This window comes from Microcaecilia unicolor, chromosome 2, assembly GCF_901765095.1.
Source record: "Microcaecilia unicolor chromosome 2, aMicUni1.1, whole genome shotgun sequence".
NCBI classification, from domain to species: Eukaryota; Metazoa; Chordata; class Amphibia; order Gymnophiona; family Siphonopidae; genus Microcaecilia; species Microcaecilia unicolor.
In genome coordinates, this window is record NC_044032.1 from 502,736,649 (window position 1) to 502,758,229 (window position 21,581).

General features: G+C 43.0%; 1 protein-coding gene across 4 annotated transcripts in view; it reads right to left on the reverse strand.

Annotated features, from left to right (window-relative positions):
* EVC (EvC ciliary complex subunit 1) overlaps positions 1-21,581 on the reverse strand; it is a 150,630-nt gene that overhangs the window by 4,190 nt on the left and 124,859 nt on the right. For 3 of the 4 annotated variants that reach the window (XR_003940708.1, XM_030191174.1, XM_030191176.1), the window contains exons 18-20: positions 14,979-15,105; positions 12,308-12,401; positions 261-364 (exon numbers count right to left, since the gene is read on the reverse strand). Coding sequence is in view for 3 of the 4 variants with exons in the window: in XM_030191174.1 (XP_030047034.1) it covers positions 285-364; positions 12,308-12,401; positions 14,979-15,105 (301 nt within the window). In the remaining variant the exon portion in view is untranslated. Of the gene's footprint in view, positions 1-124; positions 162-260; positions 365-12,307; positions 12,402-14,978; positions 15,106-21,581 lie in introns of those variants that run through there. The other variant, XM_030191175.1, reaches the window with a different exon arrangement.

Consider the following 21,581-nt stretch of genomic DNA (forward strand, 5'->3'; position numbering starts at 1 on the left):
GTGCATTCTAGAGTGTGGGGGCTACTCCGGAGAAGGCTCACTTGCAGGTATCTTGGAAATAGTGTGGTTAGGGATACTTCTTGAGAGGACCTTAGTGTCCTTGGAGGTGTGTAGAGGGTGATCCTGTTCTTCAAGAACTCGGGGCCATTTCCTTTAAGGGCCTTGAAGATCAGAGACAGAGAGTTTTAAATTTAGACCTGCATCTACATACATACATATATCTACATACACTGGAGTAGTAAATAGAATATTTTACGCACCACTTTAGTAAGCAAGGAACCTGATCATGAAGTCCACTTAAGGTCACTGGGGCCCACTGTTTCCCAGGGCTCAGAGTTCTTCCTTCTTGTTTTTAGATTTTGGTCTGCAGAAACATATAAATGATATCTGAGCTTGTCCCACAGTAATACAATATACTCCTATATTATTTGTTATGTTCGCTTATGTGTTAATTACCAAATGTGACACAGTGAGTGTCTGATTGGTTCTGCTATATCCAATCCATCCAATCACGGAGAGAGATTGTTTCCAGAGTTCAGGCATGGTCTGCACACAGTACTCATAACAGGAAATCTACTAATTGTAGAGAGACAATACTCTCTCTCTCTCTCTCTTGCCATTTGCTCTTTTTGGCTACAGGCTTGTCACTGATTTTTTGCCATATTTCTTTCTTGAAACTTGCATCCTACACAGGAGCAAACAGAAATTTTCACATGCATGTATACAGGTTTGGCCATATCACTGACGGCAGAAATACCTTGTGCTGCCTTCTAGACAACACCAACAGGATTCACTAACTGTACTGGACACTGGGCATTATGTATGTATCCTTTTTTATGACACATATGTGGCTTACCCTCTGAAGGATTGGGAGTCTAGAACCTGCGTTGTAAGAATTAATTCACCCTACCTTGTTGTAGAGACTTTCCAAGAATGGACCTGAAGTTGGCTTTCTGTCACAAAAGACTGTATAGTCACCTCTCCCCCTCTCCAATCGGTTCAAAACTCTGCTACCCGTCTCGTCTTCCGCCAGGGTCGCTTTACTCATACTACCCCTCTCCTCAAGTCGCTTCACTGGCTCCCTATCCGTTTTCGCATCCTGTTCAAACTTCTTCTACTAACCTATAAATGTACTCACTCTGCTGCTCCCCAGTATCTCTCCACACTCATCCTTCCCTACACCCCTTCCCGTGCACTTCGCTCCATGGATAAATCCTTCTTATCTGTTCCCTTCTCCACTACTGCCAACTCCAGACTTCGCGCCTTCTGTCTCGCTGCACCCTACACCTGGAATAAACTTCCTGAGCCCCTACGTCTTGCCCCATCCTTGGCCACCTTTAAATCTAGACTGAAAGCCCACCTCTTTAACATTGCTTTTGACTCGTAACCACTTGTAACCACTCGCCTCCACCTATCCTCCTCTCCTCCTTCCTGTACACATTAACTGATTTGATTACTTTTTTTTTGTCTATTAGATTGTAAGCTCTTTGAGCAGGGACTGTCTTTCTTCTATGTTTGTGCAGCGCTGCGTACGCCTTGTAGCGCTATAGAAATGCTAAATAGTAGTAGTAGTATTGCTGTTATTTCATTATTCCTAGGGCAAGGGATCAGCTAGACACAGTTTCTTTGAGAAATATGTCAGACTTTTTAATATTTGTTTCATTAGAAAGTTACTTATTAGCTGGTATAGGAAGTTAAACCAGGAATGACGTTATTGCTAAGAGAAATAATTCTAGCTTTGCTTATCTACTGTTTGCTATTTATATAATAAATCTTTACTTGCATGGGAAGTAAAGTTGGGACCAGGAATTGGTAAAGAATTTCCAAGACACTGTATACAGATCTTGGGACTCATTCCAGGGATAGTTATATTCCCATCCATGATTGTGATATGCCCTCCAGAATTTAGATAGTGATCCCTAGAAGACATTTCAGTCATTTATGTGCAGACATGACCACATATGACTGTAAATTACCTTTTATAAAATACCAACCAGCATAGCAGTGCACATACTTTGAAACAATGGTGTGTACTTTGCCATCAGACATGCAAAGTGGTGGAGTTTGGACAGATCGCACAAGTAGGTGTGTAGATTAGAAAATACAATAATTTATGCATATGTTTGATAAATATCGGCATGGACATTTACAGCAGCACTAAGGCTAGTCTAAATGTATGCACCTGCCACTTATGCTAGTATTTGACTAGCATAAGTCAAATAAAGATAAATAGGTGCCTATTTGTCTTGATAAAATAGGTTCAACATAGGCACCCTAAAAGGGGCTATAACGTATACATTTCCCACTTATTGTTCATTAGTGTGGTTTTAGTGTGGGCTAAAATAAAAATAGCATCTTTTACTATTTTTAAAAATGACATGAAATGAAAGCGCAAACAGGGTTAATTGTTTTCATGTTATTTCAAAGTGAAAGTACCTCCCTGTAAAATATTCCTACAAACATATGAGGTAAAAGGATGTTTCACTATTCCCGGAGCAAAGGTGCCCCCAAGGCCACCTGAGTGTATATCTATCAGCTACATACAATTTTAGTCAACAAGCAGATTTCTTATTCTGTGTGTGCCATTAGGATTACACTATATATCACATCTTACCCTCCTCCAGAAATTATCCTGGAGTACAGTGAATCTCACCTTATGATAAAATCTCTACTGCATAGTAGCTTTTTATATAGAAAGATAATTACGTTCAAATAAGAAAAACCTTTAATAGAAGATAGGCCTAATATCATGCTGGCTGCCTCTGCTGTGGTATGACATAGCTCACACAAACAAGATATAAAGAAAAAAAATTGTATAATGCATTCAGAGGAATAGAATAAGGGGCTCATTTTCAAAACAAACAAAAAAAAGTCCATAAGATGTGATAAGGTGGCAGATGGATGTTTTTCTCTCAAAAACGTCCAAGTTGTGATTTTCAACACTCTGATTTTATACGTTTTTCTCCACAGTTCATCTAAATTTCAAGGGAGCATGTTGGAGACATGCTTCGAGTGGGACCTGGGTGGAAAATGGGTGGCACCAAAAGATAAATGTTTTTCTGCAATAATGAAACAAAATGAAAGTCTCTATTTGCAACTTATGTTCTGCAATATCTCTATAGGATTCATTGCGAATTACAAGAAATGAAGCATCACGATCCAATGGAATTACAAAGTAACATACTAGAATAGTACACACTAAATCTAGATCTGAAAATAGAAAAGCATTCAACTGTTTTCTAAACAGAAAATAAGATAAAATAGATTTAATCTGATGAGGAATCTCATTCCAAATCTTTACAGCTAAGTTTTGAAAAGAGTTACTCAAATAACTTTTAAGCCTAACTCCTTGAAAATTTGGAAACAACAAAATATTTAAATGTATAGAATCAAAAGCATGTCCAGCAGACAATATCTACTATAATAAAAAACGCACCCTCAACGTTCTGAGGACACTGACGTCACTGCAGGCACTCACACACCGGTTCGTAAGTTCATGGTGGTGAAGCCACAACACTCACCATGACTTCATGCCCCGCCCTCGCGTCACACGTGATGAAGTCGAGGGCAGAACACGTACACAACAAGGCAAATGAACGCACGGGGAGCAGCCGCCGAGGACGTGCCCATCACCCCGCCCCTTTCGCCCCATCACCCTGCCCCTTTAAAGGTACCGCCCCGCCCCCTCTTCCCCTCATCACCTTCCCTCCCCCCTGTCATCTCCCCTCCCCTTATGCCACTATCTCTGGTGGTCTAGCGGTACCTGTTCGCTCGGGCAGGAACGAAAGAGCCCCCGCTTTCCTGCCCAGAGCGCTGCTGCTAGCTGCCCGGCTGCATCGTGTGTAAGTCCAGCTCTCGGAGTTTCAAAATGGCTACCGAGAGTTCACGCTGCCTCGTGAGACTTCAACTCTCGGTGGCCATTTTTGAAATGCCAAGAGCCGGACTCCCACACGATGCAGCAGTGCAGCTAGCAGCACTGCTATGGCCAGGAAAGAGGTGGCTCTTTCTTTCTTGCCCCGACCGAACAGGTACCTCTAGACCACCAGGGAGACTAGCGTAAAGGGAGGGGAAGGGAGTCCCGTGCCCACTAGCGCCCGTTTCATCAGAGGCAGAAATGGGCCTTTTTTACTAGTGATCAAATATTTAGATAAACATACTGAATTTTGTCCCGCTAAAGTTTTAAAAACCATGGAGGCTATTTTAAACTTAATATGTGAATGAACCGGAAACCAATGTAACTTTTTAAAAAGTGGAGTCACTCTCTCAAGCTTATTAACTCTAAAAATCAATCTGGCAGCTGTATTCTGAAGGAGTTGTAATCTTCACAATAACTTCAATGTAAGTTCTCCATATAGAGAATTACAATAATCAAGTCTGGGCTATACTTCTGAAATCTCCATGCTAAGACTAGACTGAATTGCTCCAAGCTGACATAAACTAAAATTATTTTTTTTTTTACAAGAACTGTAATATGATCAAAAGATAATCTCAAATCCAGTATTACACCTAAAAACGTTAGACTTATTTGTAATCTGCAAAGTTTCACCTGTAGATAATTGTAAAAATTTTTGCGGCAAGGAATCAAAGTTCCCAAACCAAATAATAATAGTTTTTTGCCTATTTAATTAAAAAACAAAACAAAACAATTGAACTAGCCCAGGAATCAATCATAGAGATACTTTCAGTTAACAATGAAAAGGTGTGATCAAAAGGTAAAATTAAGTCTTACCTGATTTTCTTTCCTTTAACTGCAGCAGATGAATCCAGGAACTGGTGGGTTAAGTCCGTCTACCAGCAGGTGAAGATAGAGATAAACAAACTGAAGGCAGAGATGCCAGACGGCCAGCCCCTTTCTCATTTAGTATGTCATTCGTAAGCAGTAACCAAGGCAAGAATAAGAAAACATGAAACCATCCTCACTATGAAGAACAGAGAACCAAACAATGAACTTGAATCAACTTCCATTTGTTCTACAAATAGGCATTCCTTCCGTGCCCTCATGTCTGTCTGAACTCTGCAAAAAAGAACACAGAAGGAAAAGCCACATATTCCTTGCGGAAAACGAAAACAGTCGGCTGAGCTAGGGGGGGGGGGGGGGGGGGGGATCTTGGATTCATCTGCTGCGGTTAAAGGAAAGAAAATGATCAGGTAAGACATAATTTTACCTTCCTTGTCACCTGCAGCAGATGAATCCAGGAACTGGTGGGATGTACCAAAGCAATCCCTAAATAGGGTGGGAAGTCGACGCTCCCCGCGGCAACACTCCCGCCCCAAAACTCACATCTTCCCGAGCAGCCACATCTAATCTGTAATGCTTCGTGAAAGTATGTTGGGACGCCCAAGTAGCCGCCCAAAAAATTTCTTCCGGAGATAAAGCAGACGTCTCCGCCCAAGAAGTCGCCTGTGCTCGATTAGAATGGGCTTTCAGAGCCACGGGAGGTAACCAGCCGTGTAAAATATATGCCGCCGCAATGACCTCCTTAATCCACCGAGCAATGGACGCCTTAGAGGCTGCCTCGCCTCTCTTTGAGCCCGCCAAGAGCACAAAGAGATGATCCGAGCACCGAAACTCGTTAGATACCTGCAGGTATCTAAACAAAGCTCTCTGCATGCCCAAGAAACGAAGTAACGCAAAATCCTCTGGATAATCCTCCCTTCCAAAGGAAGGAAGAAAAACAGTCTGATTGATATGAAAAGCCGAAACTACTTTAGGCAGAAACGATGGCGCCGTCCGAATCGACACCCCAGCCTCAGAAAACTGCGAAAAAAAGGATCTCAGGAAAACAAAACCTGAATCTCTGAAATCCTTCGAGTCGAAGTTATGGCCACCAAAAACACCGTCTTAAGTGTAAGATCCTTCTCAGAGGCCTTGTTCAAAGGCTCAAAAGGCGGGGCCTGTAGAGCTCGCACCACTAAATTCAAATGCCATGCCGGACATGGCCGCTGCAGAGGAGGGCGGAGACGAAGAGCCCCGTGAAGAAAACGAACCACATCTGGGTGAGCTGCCAACGAGGAACCGTCCAGTCTCCCTCGAAAACAGGCCAGCGCAGCCACCTGAACTCGAAGGGAATTATATGCCAACCCCTTTTGAAGACCGTCCTGAAGGAACGTCAAAATAACTGAAATGGATGCCCGAAAGGGCTACTCTGTACGCAGCCCACACCAAGCTGAGAAGGCCTTCCACACCCGAGCATACGCTGCTGAAGTGAACTGCTTCCGTGCTCTCAAAAGAGTGGTAATGACTGGTTCTGAAAATCCCTTCTTCCTCAACTGCCGCCTCTCAATAGCCAGATTGTAAGACCAAAGCGGGAGGGATTTTCCATCTGAACTGGTCTTTGATGCAGAAGATCCGGAGTCACCTGAAGTTGCAACGGTAGCTCAGAGAGCACCTGAATCAGATCTGCATACCACGGACGCTGGGGCCAATCCGGGGCCACTAGAACGGCCGGCCCTCAATGATGCCCTATGTGGAACAGAATCCTCCCTATCAGAGACCACAGAGAAAAAACATACAACAGTTTCTCTTCTGGCCAGGGCTGAAGAAGAGTGTCTAACCCTGTGGTTCCGGGTTGCCTTTTGCGACTGAAGAACCAGAAAACTTTGGCATTGCAGGCCGTGGCCATGAGATCCATCACTGGCGTTCACCAACACTGACAGATCAGACGAAATGCCGAGTCTGACAGCGTCCACTTCACCACGTCCAAAAGATTCCAGCTGAGAAAATCCGCTTCAGCATTGTCCTGACCCGCAATGTGCGCTGCTGACAGACACAGAACATGAGCTTCCGCCCACACCAGAAGACAAGATGCTTCCTTCGCCAGGGGGAGACTGCGAGTGCCTCCCTGCTGATTGATGTAGGCCACCGTTGTGGTGTTGTTCGAGAAAACTCGAAACGCCTGACCTCACAGAAGACCTTGAAAACTCTGCAGCGCATTCACGACTGCTCGCAACTCCAGGCGATTTATCGGCCAAGTCACTTCGAGTGGGGTCCAAGATCCTTGGGCTACCTGATTTAGACAATGGGCTCCCCACCCTGAAAGGCTGGCATCCGTCACGCCCACCACCCAATTGGGAGAAGCCAGCAGAGTGCCCTTACGTAAATTGACCGGCAGGAGCCACCACGCCAGACTGTCCTTGGCCCGGCCCAACCAAGGGAGGCGCCGCTGATAATCCATCTACGTTGGCGACCACCTGCTCAACAGGAAGATCTGAAGAGGTCGCATATGAGCCCTCGCCCATGGAATGACCTCCAAGGTTGCCGTCATGGAACCGAGAAGCTGAACATAGTCCCACACTCGAGGAGAACGGTGACTGAACAAGGATCTGACCTGAGAAAGTAACTTGATCCTCGAACCCTCGGGCAGAAACACCTTTCCCTGCTTTGTATCGAACCACACTCCGAAGTACTCCAGGCTCTGAGTAGGAATTAGATGACTCTTGTCCCTGTTGGCGACCTAACCTAAGGATTGCAGGAGTGCAATCACCCTGTCGGTGACTACATGACTCTCTGCCGCTGTAGCCACCCGAATCAGCCAGTCGTCGAGACAGGGACGCACCCGAATCCCTTCCTTCTGCAAAAAGGCTGCCACTACCACCATGACCTTGGAGAAGGTGCGCGGGGCCGTGGCCATCCCAAAAGGAAGGGCTCGAAACTGGAAGTGCTGACCCAGCACAGCAAATCTGAGAAATCACTGATGAGGCTGCCAAATGGGAATGTACAGGTAAGTTTCTTGCAAATCGAGAGCCGTCAAAAACTCGCCTGGCTGAACAGCAGCAATAACTGTTCGCAATGTTTCCAGGCAAAAGTGGCAAACTCGTAAAAACATGTTCACTTTCTTGAGATCTAGAAAAGGCCGAAAAGCCCCTCCTTTCTTTGGAACCACAAAGAAAATAGAGTAACGGCCTGTGCGCCACTCGAGAGGGGGAACTGGCATAATAGCTCCTATGCGCAGAAGGTCTCGCAGGCATTGCAGAACAGCTTTCCTCTTGGCCCGCGAGATACAGCGGGACTCCATAAAAAAAGTCTGTGATGGGAGAGAATTCTAGCTTGTAGCCCCTCTTGCACCACATCGAGGACCTACTGGTCTGAAGTAATTTTGGCCCACTGTGGAAGGAATAGTGAGAGCCGACCACTGATCTGTTCTTCTACTGAGTGGACCTGCGACCCATCATTGTGAGGTTTGCGGAGGAGCCCCCTGATGAGCAGGGGGTCGGCCGGATGCTTGTCGTTGTGAAAGGAAGAAAGCTGACCAAAACAAGGACGCTGAAAGGCAGAGTTAGAGCGTCCTGGGCGATACCGTCGAGCCTCTCGGAAACGCGACTTCGAAGCTCCCTGCCTGGACCCAGACCTGGGTCTATCCCCCGGGAGACACTGAGATTTGGAATCCCCTAAATCGTTAACAATCTTTTCCAGGTCCTCACCAAAAAGCAATTTCCCCCGGAAAGGCAATTTAATAAGACACTGTTTAGAGGCCATATCTGCAGTCCAATGACGGAGCCACAGCAGACGCCGGGAGGAAAAAGCCAAAGCCATGAGGCATCCAAATCATACAAGGCATCCGCCAAGTACGCCAGGCCTATATCCATTTGAAACAATTGAGAAGTACTACTACTTATTTCTATAGCGCCCAGCCAGACCTGACTCCAAGTCTGAATCCATCACTGAGTGAAACCAACTGTTAAGAGGGAATTTTTGGGTGAAGCAGGGACCCAGAACCTGGGTATGCTCCCAAAGGTGACAACTTCAGTCAGCTACCCCCAGCTCAAACTGGCCACTGGCCCAGGAGCACCCTCATAAGCCTTGAATCCAGGAGCTGGAGAAAAGCTGTCCACCACCTGCTGCAGATAGAGACATACTAAATGAGAAAGGGGCTGGCCGTCTGGCATCACTGCCTTCAGTTTGTTTATCTCTATCTCCACCTGCTGGTAGACGGACTTAACCCACCAGTTCATGGATTCATCTGCTGCTGGTGACAAGTGTCCAATACAGGGCACAATAAAAAAATATCATCAACATAAGACAATATTTGTATTCCAAAAGAAGACACCCAAGTGTCAAGTGACCTTATATAAACATTAGGGGCCCTGTTTACTAAGGTGCGTTAGCGTTTGTAACATGCCTACAATTAGCAAGCACGCTAACTGTGTAGGCGCCTATAGGGCTATTGTAGGTGCATACGTGGTTAACGCGCATATATGGTTAACACGCATTAAAAGACGCTAACGCGCCTATAACGCAGCTTAGAATATAGGGCCCTAAATAACAAAGGAGACAACAGTGACCACTGAGAAACACCACACCCAAGTGACTAGGAATCAGAGAAAACTCCATTTCTATGAAGCATATATGTTCTTTTATCCAAAAACTCTACAAACTATTTTTAACACTTTTCCACCTAAACTCAATTCCAAAAGCCTATGAAGAGTGATTTATAGCATCAAAGGCTGTTGAAATATCAAACTGCAACAAAGCAGCCTGACCACCTTTACTCAATACATCCTTTACTTCTGATGTTAAAAAAAGAAGCAGAGTTTCACTACTGTGTAAAGGGCGGAAACCATGTTGTGTAGAATGTAGGCAATCATTGGAAAAAATAAAATCATTAAATTGCTGATATACCAGAAACTCTAAAGTTTGGCAAACCCAAGGAATACCTGCAACTGGTCGATAATTATCTACTATAAATAGATAGATCTGCACTAGTAAACTTAGGAATAGGAGTAAGAACAATACCAGAATGTGAATCAGGATAAATACCCTCCTCTAAAAATAACCTCATTAATCCAGTTAACAAGTTACCAAATTTAAAAGAATCAATTTCAACAAATATGATGGACAATTATCCAGCTTACATGAATTTTAGAGAGTATTCAGAAGTCTTGAAACAGCATCTATAGAAACAATAGAAAATGAAGTCCATGACCTAACTGGCAGGATTGCATCAAGAGGTGCCATGCTAAGGAGCTTGCCTTGGCTTGCGTCTTAGGTGATGTGCTGTTAGGCGCTATGTTTAAATGTCCTATGGCATCCGACGTTGACGCCAGTGGGCACAGGTAGCTCCCATGCCACAGCCCTGATGACAAAAGACTAAGTAAAAAGCAGAGCATGCTCCCATACCCCCGAGAATCGCAGTCGGGACCAAGCAAATACAGTTCAAACTCTCAGAGAATCAGACACAGCAGCATAAGCTAAAATTATTGGCACTAGTTACATTTAACATAGTAACATAGTGGATGACGGCAGAAAAAGACCTGCACGGTCCATCCAGTCTGCCCAACAAGATAACCTCACATGTGCTACTTTTTGTGTATACCTTACTTTGATTTGTACCTGTCCTTTTCAGGGCACAGACCGTATAAGTCTGCCCAGCACTATCCCCGCCTCCCAACCACCAGCCCCGCCTCCCACCACCGGTTTTGGCACAGACCGTATAAGTCTGCCCAGCACCATCTCCACCTCCCGCCACCGGTTCTGCCACCCAATCTTGGCTAAGTTCCTTAGGATCCATTCATTTTGAACAGGATTCCTTTATGTTTATCCCACGCATGTTTGAATTCCGTTACCGTTTTCGTTTCCACCACCTCCCGCGGTAGGGCATTCCAAGCATCCACTACTCTGTCCGTGAAAAAAATACTTCCTGACATTTTTCTTGAGTCTGCCCCCCTTCAATCTCATTTAATTGGCAATCTCATTTAATTGGCATTTAATTAGTTACATTTAATTGGCATTCATGTGCGTAAATTTAAGCATGGGATCTGTGCCTAACATTTACGCGGGATCTGAAAAAGAGGGCGCAGAAATGGGCAGGTCATGGGTATAATAGGGATGCTCCTAAAATTTATGTGTGTTGAAATAGAATAACAGAGATATGTGCTAATTTAGGCTCAACTTTTGCAGCACATTTCAGGTGCTGCAAATGGCTGCACCTATAGTTAGGTGCCATTCCCAGACATAAACGCTATTCTATAAATCACACTAAACTTTAAGCACGGTGTGAAGAAACAGTGGGCCCCTTTTACTAAGCTGTATAGGCGCCTACGCGTGCCCAACACGTGCCAAATTGGAGTTACCGCCCGGTTACCGTGTGGTCCTTGCAGTAATTTCAATTTTGGCCTGCATCCGCTACGCATGTGTGAAAAATATTATTTTCTGGCATGCATCCGGGATCTGACGCGCGTAGGTCATTACCACCCAAATTCTTTACTGCTAGGTCTATGGCTGGCAGTAAGGTCTCAGACCCAAAATGGACGCATGGCAATTTTGATTTTCCCACACATCCATTTTCGGCAAAAAAAAAAAAAAAAAAAAGGCATTTTTTGCAGGTGCGCTGAAAAATGGATCTGCGCATGCCCAAAATCCACGCCTACACTACCGCAAGCCATTTTTCAGCGTGCCTTTGTAAAAGAACCCCAGTGTGTTTTAAGTTTGTAAAATGTACTGAATATTTTCCTGCATTAATTATGTCCTGAAGTGTATTTCTCCTATTTGGCCAGCAGTTGGTGTTTCTTTGCTGTAAAGCTGTTACAGAGAAAATGAATGTTCTTTTCTTTAGTTTAACACAAACAGGAAGCAAGAAGCAGTATATGTTTGAAATGTTCTTGTTCTGGGCTCTGATTGGCCCAGGAGCTCATTTTCATTTGGAGAATACTGTTTTTTGCTCCAGTCTTAGCCAGGAAGAAAAGAGAGCAGGAGCTCTGTGCTAAGCTCCTGTGATCAATTATATTTGATAATCTGTAACAGCATATTTATTGATCTTCCTAGGTACTTTTTAGGAAGTAAACAAATGTTTAGTTAGTGTTGTAATTGATCCATATTTCAGTTACCTGTTATGATTTGCTGACTGCACATTTTTTGCTCATTGTTCAATATATTTTTAAGACAATAAACAATTGTTTATTGCCTCTGCCTGTCTGGACTGCCTGGTGCTTTGTGTCTTGGGTCTGTGAGTGCTTTCTGGGAACTGTGGGACCACTGGGAGTGTGGCCCAGTAGCCTAGAAACCACTGGGGATAATTTGAGAGCGGGAGACTCAACCAGAGGTGGTTGTGATCCAGTCAGTGGGAGAAGGGTGCTAGTGTAGAGCACAAGTGGCAGACCTGAGCTGTGCTGGGGATAGACCCTCTAAGTGGCCGCGAGGTAACCCCAGGTGGGTGGCTAGATGTTTCATGACACATGGATTATAGAATAGCGCTTTTTTTTGGCGCCACATATAGACTCTAGCCCTATATGCAGATATGAGACCTTTCTGTCCAGGTGCCCTGCTAAGAAATTATCTTTTGTATATCACCTAAAACCCTGCATGACTTGCCTGATTGTGCAGTCTTGCTTGTAGGTTGCTTACTTTCTGGGAGATGAACCCTTGCTAGGGTAGCCAGTTCAGATATAAAGTTTTGTTCTGCTTCCTGAATCAAAATGAGGATAAAATACCAGTCATAGACTGCACTTAGATTAAAATAGTCATACACATAAGCACATACATTTGACTGATCTTACTCTATATTTTTTTGTAACATCACAGTCTTGGAGATTTGGTTAATGATCCATTTTATTATTGCACAAATTATATGGCATTACTCTTTTCAAAGGAGCTGGTGTATTTCCATCTCCTATAATATGTTTGGGAATATGATAACCCTCGCTCAGATTACTGGAGGAAAGTATCTAATGAGATCAACTTTCTGTACCACATGTAGCCAGCATCGGCACTCCTTTTCCCTCCCATTGCAAAGTTCAGATCATGGTCTTTGCAAATGCTTGAATTCCATTAGGCCACAATGATTCAAAGAACATTACTTAAACTTGCGCAATCATTCTCTCTATTCAAATAAGGTTCTGTTCAAGTACTGTAGACATCAGCAGTCTGATCAAAAGTTCAAATGCAACTATGAACTTGAAATAAAAGTTGAAATTACATAAATGCATGTAGAATCAAAGATATCCATTTCTGAATAACGTCCCCCCCCCAACCAAAAAAAACCCAACCTGTCATTCATTGACATTCATCTTAACTTTCATTTTAATGTAGTGCTCTTGGTAACAAATTCTTCCCTACAATACTTGCATATCCATAGCCTAAAGCAAATTATGATAATGATTCTTGCAACGGCACTCCTGCTATTAAAAAGGACAGTATTTTGAAAGTAATTCTGTAACATTTTTGGGACCACCCCTATAGCCTGGGCTGCAGAGACTTAAGTTGGGTACCCTCATCCAAAGGGGCAGACCAGGGTTAAATGTCCTGCAGAAAAGATACACTTCATCCTCAGGTGTGAGGCTTGCTAATATGTAGACCACTACAGAACAGAGGAGTGGCCTTGAAGGTAATTTTACAAGGGATTCTCCTCTCATCCACTTGGCCAGCATGGGGGTGTTTGCAATTTAAGAATAACTGAAATAAAGCAAACAATTACCAAATCTCCCCATTCATTTCAATAATCTTTACAATTATTTTCAAACATCTATATTAGTAGAGAAGTTGGTAAAGTTGCAGTAAAAGATTATATTTTACCTCACTTTTTTTTAAACCATGGAAAGCACTAACCTGTGGTAACCCAGTACCTCAGGTTAGTAACTCCTGTGGTATATGAATAACAAAACTTGTGATCATCTTTGTAAGCTGTGTTATTCTTCTCTTCAGGAGTATCATGCTGCTAACATGAAGCTGGCTGCTCCTGGGGGCATCTTAAAGAGTCTGGTGCTAAATGAAGTGTGGCGCAGACCCCTTAACAAAGACCTTAGAACTTCCACTCCCTAGGAAGGCACCCTTGAATCCCCAAGCAAGTACCTCCTCAGGCCCTCCCCTAAGACCTACCAGGAGTTTCCCTGTTGTCTAGCAGCTAGAGTAAGAATGATCCCCAGTCACTCTTGACCTTCGGCCTCTAGATTCACATTGGGGTTGGGTGAACCCTAGTAGTAGTCTTGTGGTCCTACCACTAGGGATCAAGCTGCCAAATAACGGCCAAGGGGATTGGGAGCTGGGAGGGAGGAGTCCAGAGTGTCTTCTAAGGAGGGTGTATGGAGGTCATTTGCTAAGTGTTGCAGCTACCACTATCAGAAACCGTGAAGGCTTGAGGAGCCGAGGCCAAGCCAAAAGGTAAGACCTTGTATTGATAATGAAGAGTTCCACAGAGGAAAAGGAGGAACGTCCAGTATGCAGGGAGAATAGGAATGTGTTTATATGCCTCCTTGAGATCTAGAGAGCAAAGCCAATCGTTGGGTTGTATCATGGGAAGTAGTGACCCCAGGGATACCATTTGGAATTTTTCTTCGGGAGAAACTTGTTTAAGTCTCAGAGATTGGAGAGTTATGGGGGCAAAGGACTGGAAGCCAGCTCTAGTCACAGGAAGGAAGGAGGTGATCTGGAGAAAGTTTCTGATTCTGATGGGAGGCCAAAGATAAATGAACCCCTCCAGAAGATGCCAAAATATATTTCTATGGATATCAGCTTCAACAGCTGATTTACAGTAACACTATGCTTAAGGAATTGCCCTAACTGCCTTCCCCTCTCATCTTCTCATCACAGAAACACAGGAGGCACGCAAACACTTACCAACACACAACACACAAATACACACAACACACAAATACACATACCACACACATGCATAGACACAATGTTTATACACACACCCATCAATGAAAAATTCATATATACACACATGCATTTATATAGAAAGGCATTGGAACATGCTTTCCTCACTTGTTTATAAAGGCAATAGGTGTCTGTTGTGTTTATAAACTAATGCACCCAAGTTGTAAAATCAAATGCACAAAAACAAATATAAATATACAAATTATAGAGATGAAAGCCGCAGTGGCTCCAAGGGACAGTTCCTTTTATGGCCCCTCCAACCCTTAATCTGACTTCGGGAATGGTTTATGGGAATTTTCAGCTGAAGACAGAGCCCAGTCTTCTGTTTTCCAACGCTGTTAATAATGATAAATCTGGTTTGCATGCAAGACATTTCGATGTGATTTACCTTTAACTGACCCTCAAGCTGGGCTTCCAGATGATGCAGCATTGACTTTTTTTCTTTAAGTGAATCCAAACGAATCTGTTCATGAATACAAAACTGGTCCAACAACCTTTTCTGCTGTAGAAACATCCTAGAGAAAAAGGCAATTTTAGGTAATACCAGTAAAATGAGTGTATTGGGAGTCCATGAAATATTGTGATTCTCAACTTTTGTCACTCAGCGAACTAAAATTAGCTGCAAACTGACTCTTAAAGAGCCACATTCCAATGGTACCTTCTTTTAGTCTTACCATTAAGGACTCATTCCATTTTATTTTGTGTTTTGTTAGAAAAAATGTAATTACATGAAACAAATATAGAATGGCAGATAAAGGAGCCTATGCATTAACTTGTGACAACTTTCATAGCTTTGTACCTGTTTCTATGAAATTTATCTAGTAGATACAAATGAGCTATTGACGCATTAACATCCTTAGATAAATTTTGCATTGAGTTTTTCATGCATTGCCACAGCCAGTACTCTAAGTGCTTCACAACAGGCTAAAATAAAAGGCCCTCCACCCCAAACCTGAGGTCCACTTGGACCACTCCCCTTTCTTTACTAGCGTGTGCCCTTATTTCCCAATCTGAGCCCTAGTGATAACACAACAAGACTATCACTAAGGATCACCAACACCAATTTTTCTAGGATAGCCACTGGGGCAGAAGTAGATGGGGATCAATCCTATCCTCATTGCCTCAGGATGCCTTGAAGTAAGTTGAAGTCCCAAGTGGGTATCAGGGATAAGGAACCAGCAGGACCTGTACTTTGGGCAGAAAGGGGAAAGCCTTCTAGAAGGGAGGGCTTTGGATCTTTTTAGCTCTGTGTCAGGACAGGGGTGGGGAGGTAATCGTCAGGCCCCTCGGTCACCAAAGAGTTGAGGGGGTCTGGGTATCTTCCAGCTGAGGCTATGGAGCTCTTCAAATTTTGCTTGCCATCACTGTGTGAAGGGGGACATAATTCTTTTAAGAGAGGAAATAAATGCAGTAAGTGATTATTCTTTGACAACAGATAATTTACAGCTTATTGAGAAACAAACACAAAGTAACAATATAAAATATACCAAATAAGGTCCTTTAGATTAGTTTAGGTATTCCTACTTTCTTATTAGCTTCAAATGGAAAGGGAAAGGAAATGGGACTTGATATACCGCCTTTCTGAGGTTTTTGCAACTACATTCAACGCGGTTTACATATATTCAGGTACTTATTTTTTATACCAGGGGCAATGGAGGGTTAAGTGGCTTGCCCAGAGTCACAAGGAGCTGAGGTGGGAATTGAACTCAGTTCCCCAGGATCAAAGTCCACTGCACTAACCACTAGGCTACTCCTCCACTCACCAATATTGACTAAACAACTCACCAATATTGAAATACTGACAGTAGTCCAGAAGCAAGATAGGGGCTATCCAGACATTGCAGTGAGTGCCACATGCACGACTATCTCCCAGATGGTGAAATATGTGTGTGTGTACTTGGTACAAAGTGCTCCAGGCTCTCAGGGGACAAGTTTAATCACTGCAGCCTAGAATAACAGACAAAATGAGCTAAGGCAGACAGAGAAGTTTACAGAGGAAACGTTTGGTTTATAGCAGAGAAGTCTCATCTTGTTTAACAGCCTCTGGCTGCCTTGAAGGATAAAGGTCATCTGGAAAGAGAGCATTAACTTGGTGTGGCAGGAAGTAATTTTGAAGCCAGGGGTACAATATTTTTTCAAGGAAGGATGTATCTTAAAGGTCTTCTGCCCAGGAGTGACAGGTTAAGTCATCCGTTTTAGTTGGCAATTCAGCCATTACAAATGTAGATAGCTGGGTGGCTGGTGTGCATGAGGGATCTGTTGGTTACTTTCCTGACTGGTGTGAAAGTTTTGGATTTCACATGTCATTTAGATAGAATTTTAAACAGTGTTTGGGAGAAGCCAGCTCTCTTGGTACAAATGGGTATCAATGACATAGGGAAGTGTGGGAGGGAGGTTCTGTAAACCAAATGTAGGCTTTTAGGTAGAAAACTAAAATCCAGAAACTTCAGGGTAGCAGTTTCTGAAGTGTTCCCTGTTCCACATGAAGTTCCCGAGAGGCAAGCATAATTCCAAAATCTCCCTGCATGGATAAGACAATGGTGTCGAGAGGAGGACTCAAATTTGTTAGAAATGGGGCACAATTCTGGGGAGGGTAGCCCTATTCTGGAAGGATGGGCTTCACCATAACCTGGACGGAACCAGGCTGCTGGCACTAACCTTTAGTAGACACAGCAGGTTTTAAACTGGAAACTGGAAGAAAGCTGACAGTCACTTGAAGTAAAGTATCTTCAAGAGATACTGTCCAAATGCAGAAGTCAGGATTTAAATAAAAAACAGAAAGAAATAAATGATTTCAAATTACCCCCATCAATTGCTACGTAACCTATATATAGAATGAAAAAAAAAACCCAAACATTCTTTAAATCATATGTATACAAATGCAAAAAAACTAAGGTAGAAAGTTTGAATGTATAGCATTAATTAGACGGTTAGACATAATAGTCATCTCTGAAACTTGGTGGAAAAATACTGTCCTAACTTTAGCCAAAGTGCTAACCAGGCACTGGTCTGAATATTGGCTGGTGACAGTTAACTTCTGGGCAGCAGCATCAGGGGTTTCTGGTGCCCCTCCCTCCCCCTCAGTCTGGATCCGCCTTCCTCCCACAATTGAAGACAGCAAACCCCCGAGGCCCCTCCACCCCAGGCACCACGAGACTGCTGTCAGAGGTCATGGAGGCCATTTTGCGACCGAAGCCACGAAAGGCAGGAATGAGTGGCATTGTTCCTGCCCACAGGACCCCTGATCACAGGGATATCCAAGGTAGGGCCTCATCAAAGGCTTTCTGTCTTTGGGAGGGGGGGGGGGGACTTGGAGGTATTGAGGGAACCTGCTTCTTATGCAAGTTCTAGCCGATATTCAGCTGAGGCTTGCCTAGGTGTCTAATGTGAGTCCTGGCTGAATATTGGCTGGGACCCACAGAAGACCCGGTAACATTTTGGTGCCCAGATATGGCCCAGCATTGAATATCCAGGCCTGATTCTGTTTGCGGCTGTCAGCATTTAAAAATACACTGACTGCCACCGGCTGAATACTGACTAGTAAATGTTTTATAAAAAAAACTAAGAAATCTTAAATTTTTTACTTTCACAAGACTGCAAAAGTGAATTCTGAGGCTATCCTTAATTCCTGGAGGGTCCGAACCGGAGGCTCAACCACTCCATGATTTGTATATAGTGAATCAATCTTTGATTCAAAATCCTGGCATAGAAACAGATTTAGGCATTGGCAAAGTACCTAAAACAGGAGAGCCACCCTCATTTCCAGATACAACTTAGTTTGCTCCCTCAGAATCAAGGTGGTAAGACAGCCTCAATTCTCCAAGACACCACCTTATTACCACACATCTGGAAAAGTAACAGCCTCACCCACTTGCCTGAGGGTTTCTTTTTCCATTTTGTATCTTTAGAACTAACTAAAGAAATGAGGAGACCATTGTGCATGGGAAGGTCCACATATGCTTGGAAATTTACACTAAGTCCTGAGCTCTGGGAAAGCAGTTTTGTCTTGGTGCCATCAGATGATGTTACCCACTTGTGTGCACTATCAATCCTGCCCCTCTGTTTACTAAGCTGCACTAGCAGCTGCCATGCTCTAATGCCGACACAACCCATTCACATTGAATGGGCTGTGTAGGCATTGCTGCGTGGCAGCCGCTACTGTGGTTTAGTAAACAGGAGAGTTGAGGTCTACAAAAACACCTTTAATGGGTAAGCAATATTGCTTTTGCATATCTTTGCATCCAATTAACACATGTATAATTTCAGTATCACAGGTTTCATGTCATCAGATACAGATAGTCTCTATCCATGTAGAGGCAGGCACACTAAAACATTTAGTCATTCTACATCTATGAATAAATGCTTACTATATCAGGCCTTTAATCATTTACTTACACATACTTCACTCACAAAGAGAACAGCAGATGTAGCTTTTTAAAATGCTGTTCTAGGGCTCAATACAGCAGGTGGTTTGATTTCCGCCTCAAACAATGAAAACATATATACAATCAAGTCCACAATCTTTAGACCTTTTAAACACTTATTATTATTCAAAGGAATGTTTTGATATTTGTTGTACCTACTAGATGCTATCACTAACAAATATCTTAGGAACTTGAAAAATCCTATGGCTTACAGATTAACTGTGTGAGTGAAGACGTATGAAACTATTATGAAATGTTTCATTGTGTTCTGTGGAAGACCTTTTCCAGTGGTCACCGATTCCTTTGTTGCTAAGGAAACTGACCTTTGGAATCATGCTTTAGAAGAGCACGTGTCCGAGTCTGAATTCTGAAACATTTGTACATTGCAACTGAGTCAATATCACCAGTATTCTCAGAGGAATTGGGAGCTGAGTCTGGCCAAAGATTTTTCAAGTATAGTGCTACAACACTAATCAGCTTTATGAATATACAGAGAATTTACAAGCAGTGAAGGCACAGCCTAAGGTTCATAGCACTGGGCTGAAAACAAGGGAAGTGAGAGCTCAAATCCTGCTTCTCTCACTGATGATTCTTGTGATGTGGAACAGGTCACTTCACCCTCCACTGTCTCAAGTATAAACTTACAGACTCATTTACTAACTGCATTGATGTATTCAAGTAAAGTTATATATAAAAAAGTGCCTATAGCCTAGAGACTCATAGGTGCCCATGGCCCATATTTTAGGAGGATCTACACTGGTGTAGATTGCATACACGTGCAAACTGCAATTTTATAAAGTAATTGCCCATGCATTATCCACCTGATACATAGATTGAAAGGGGGGAATTGCAGTGCATGCCAAAATACTAGACATAGACAATGGGAAGCCATGTCTAGATTACAAAATATGCACATCACCTTTTACACCTATCCTGAGACACACTCAAGTGGCTGCAGAGTTATAAAAAATAAACCTAAAATAGCAGGTGTAAATGAATGCACATGTTCTAAACTACATGTAAAAATGTCACTTCCACTTATACTTTGCCCAAACTCCACTCAGAACAGGCCTACACCAAATGCATGTATTTATAGATAGAGTAATTTTATAAGAGGCATTATACACCCAAAAATAACTTTGTAAAATTACCTCCTTTGTGGGGAACTTATCAAGCTGCGTTAGTGCAATAACCAACATTATTTGCCCCTTAATGCAATTTAAAAGGCACTAACACAGGTTGACTTGCCCTAATTCAGTGTTAGTTAAATCACCAGGGGGTACATAGTGATGAGATGCAAAACAGCTCATTATTACTTAAATGTTATACTGGTGCACACTGCAAGTCACAATATAGCTAGTAAAATAACCCCAGCTAAAAGCTTATAGGGAAACATGAACCCTAGCAGCAGTACTTCAAGACTACTGCTAGAAGTGTTATTTTGTTAGAAGATGCTGGCAAGGGTAGGAGCAATTGGGGATCGCTCCTGCCTGGGGACCAACTACATCACCAGGAATTCTTCAGTAGCTCCAGAGGGGTTGGAGGGGGGTGGAGCTTTGGATTGGGGGTGGGTTGGGTTGATGATCAGGGAATGGGAAAGACAGCATCGTGATCCCTTTAACTCGCAGTCCAAGAGCATCAGGCAATGGCTTTGAGGCCAGATCCTCTGGGGCTGCTGGAATAAAGCTGCTTGCAAAGTGGTTCGCAAGCAATGTTACTAATTTACCACGGTAGTCAGCAACCTGTCGTACTGTGACCCCCTTGGTAAATCAAGGTACAGCAGATGCTTGCATTTTACCGCACATTGATAACTCTCCCCCTTAGTAAAATCAGCCCCATTGAAAAAAAATGAGGCATACATTAATGCAGGTTAGTAAATGGCACTATTAGATTGTAAACCTTTTGGACCAGGGACCAATTAACTGTACCTGGAAATGCATCTCATCTTGAGTATGGGGTTGGAAAAGGTGACTAATTAAACATTTTGCAGCTTGCTCGCTATGGTAGAACTAGCAGTATCAACAGGAGCTTAGCTCTGCATATTAAAGGTTTTACCTCAGAATAATTTGTTTGAGAAGTGTTAACTCTTAATTGCTCTGAGATTACTGTTTGTATCTTTTGAAGTATCAAATAAAGTACAATGTATACATGAACTATATTTCTGGGATCACTGCTTACTTTGAAGGTGAAAAATATACTACAATTGCATGGCATCTTAAAGTGCATTTTATAAATTATTTTCAAGGACCAAGAGAATACGAGTATTGATTGCTTGCCATGATCCCTAATTACTGACATATATCATCCAAACTCCCACTTTCTCATATTCTCTCCTGTTATGCTTCCTCTTGCTCTCTACCCCTCACCCATTCTCTTTTCCCCTGATCTTTCTTGCATCCTTTTTACTCCTTGTTATATGTATGATCTGATTCATATTTTTTCTAGTTCCAATAGATGTTCAATTAGTAATTATCATTACAATTCCAAAGTCCTAACCAAATTAAATATCTTATTCCAATTCTAAGTCTAGTCTAAGCATCACCCCAATGAATCATTGTCCTGTACAC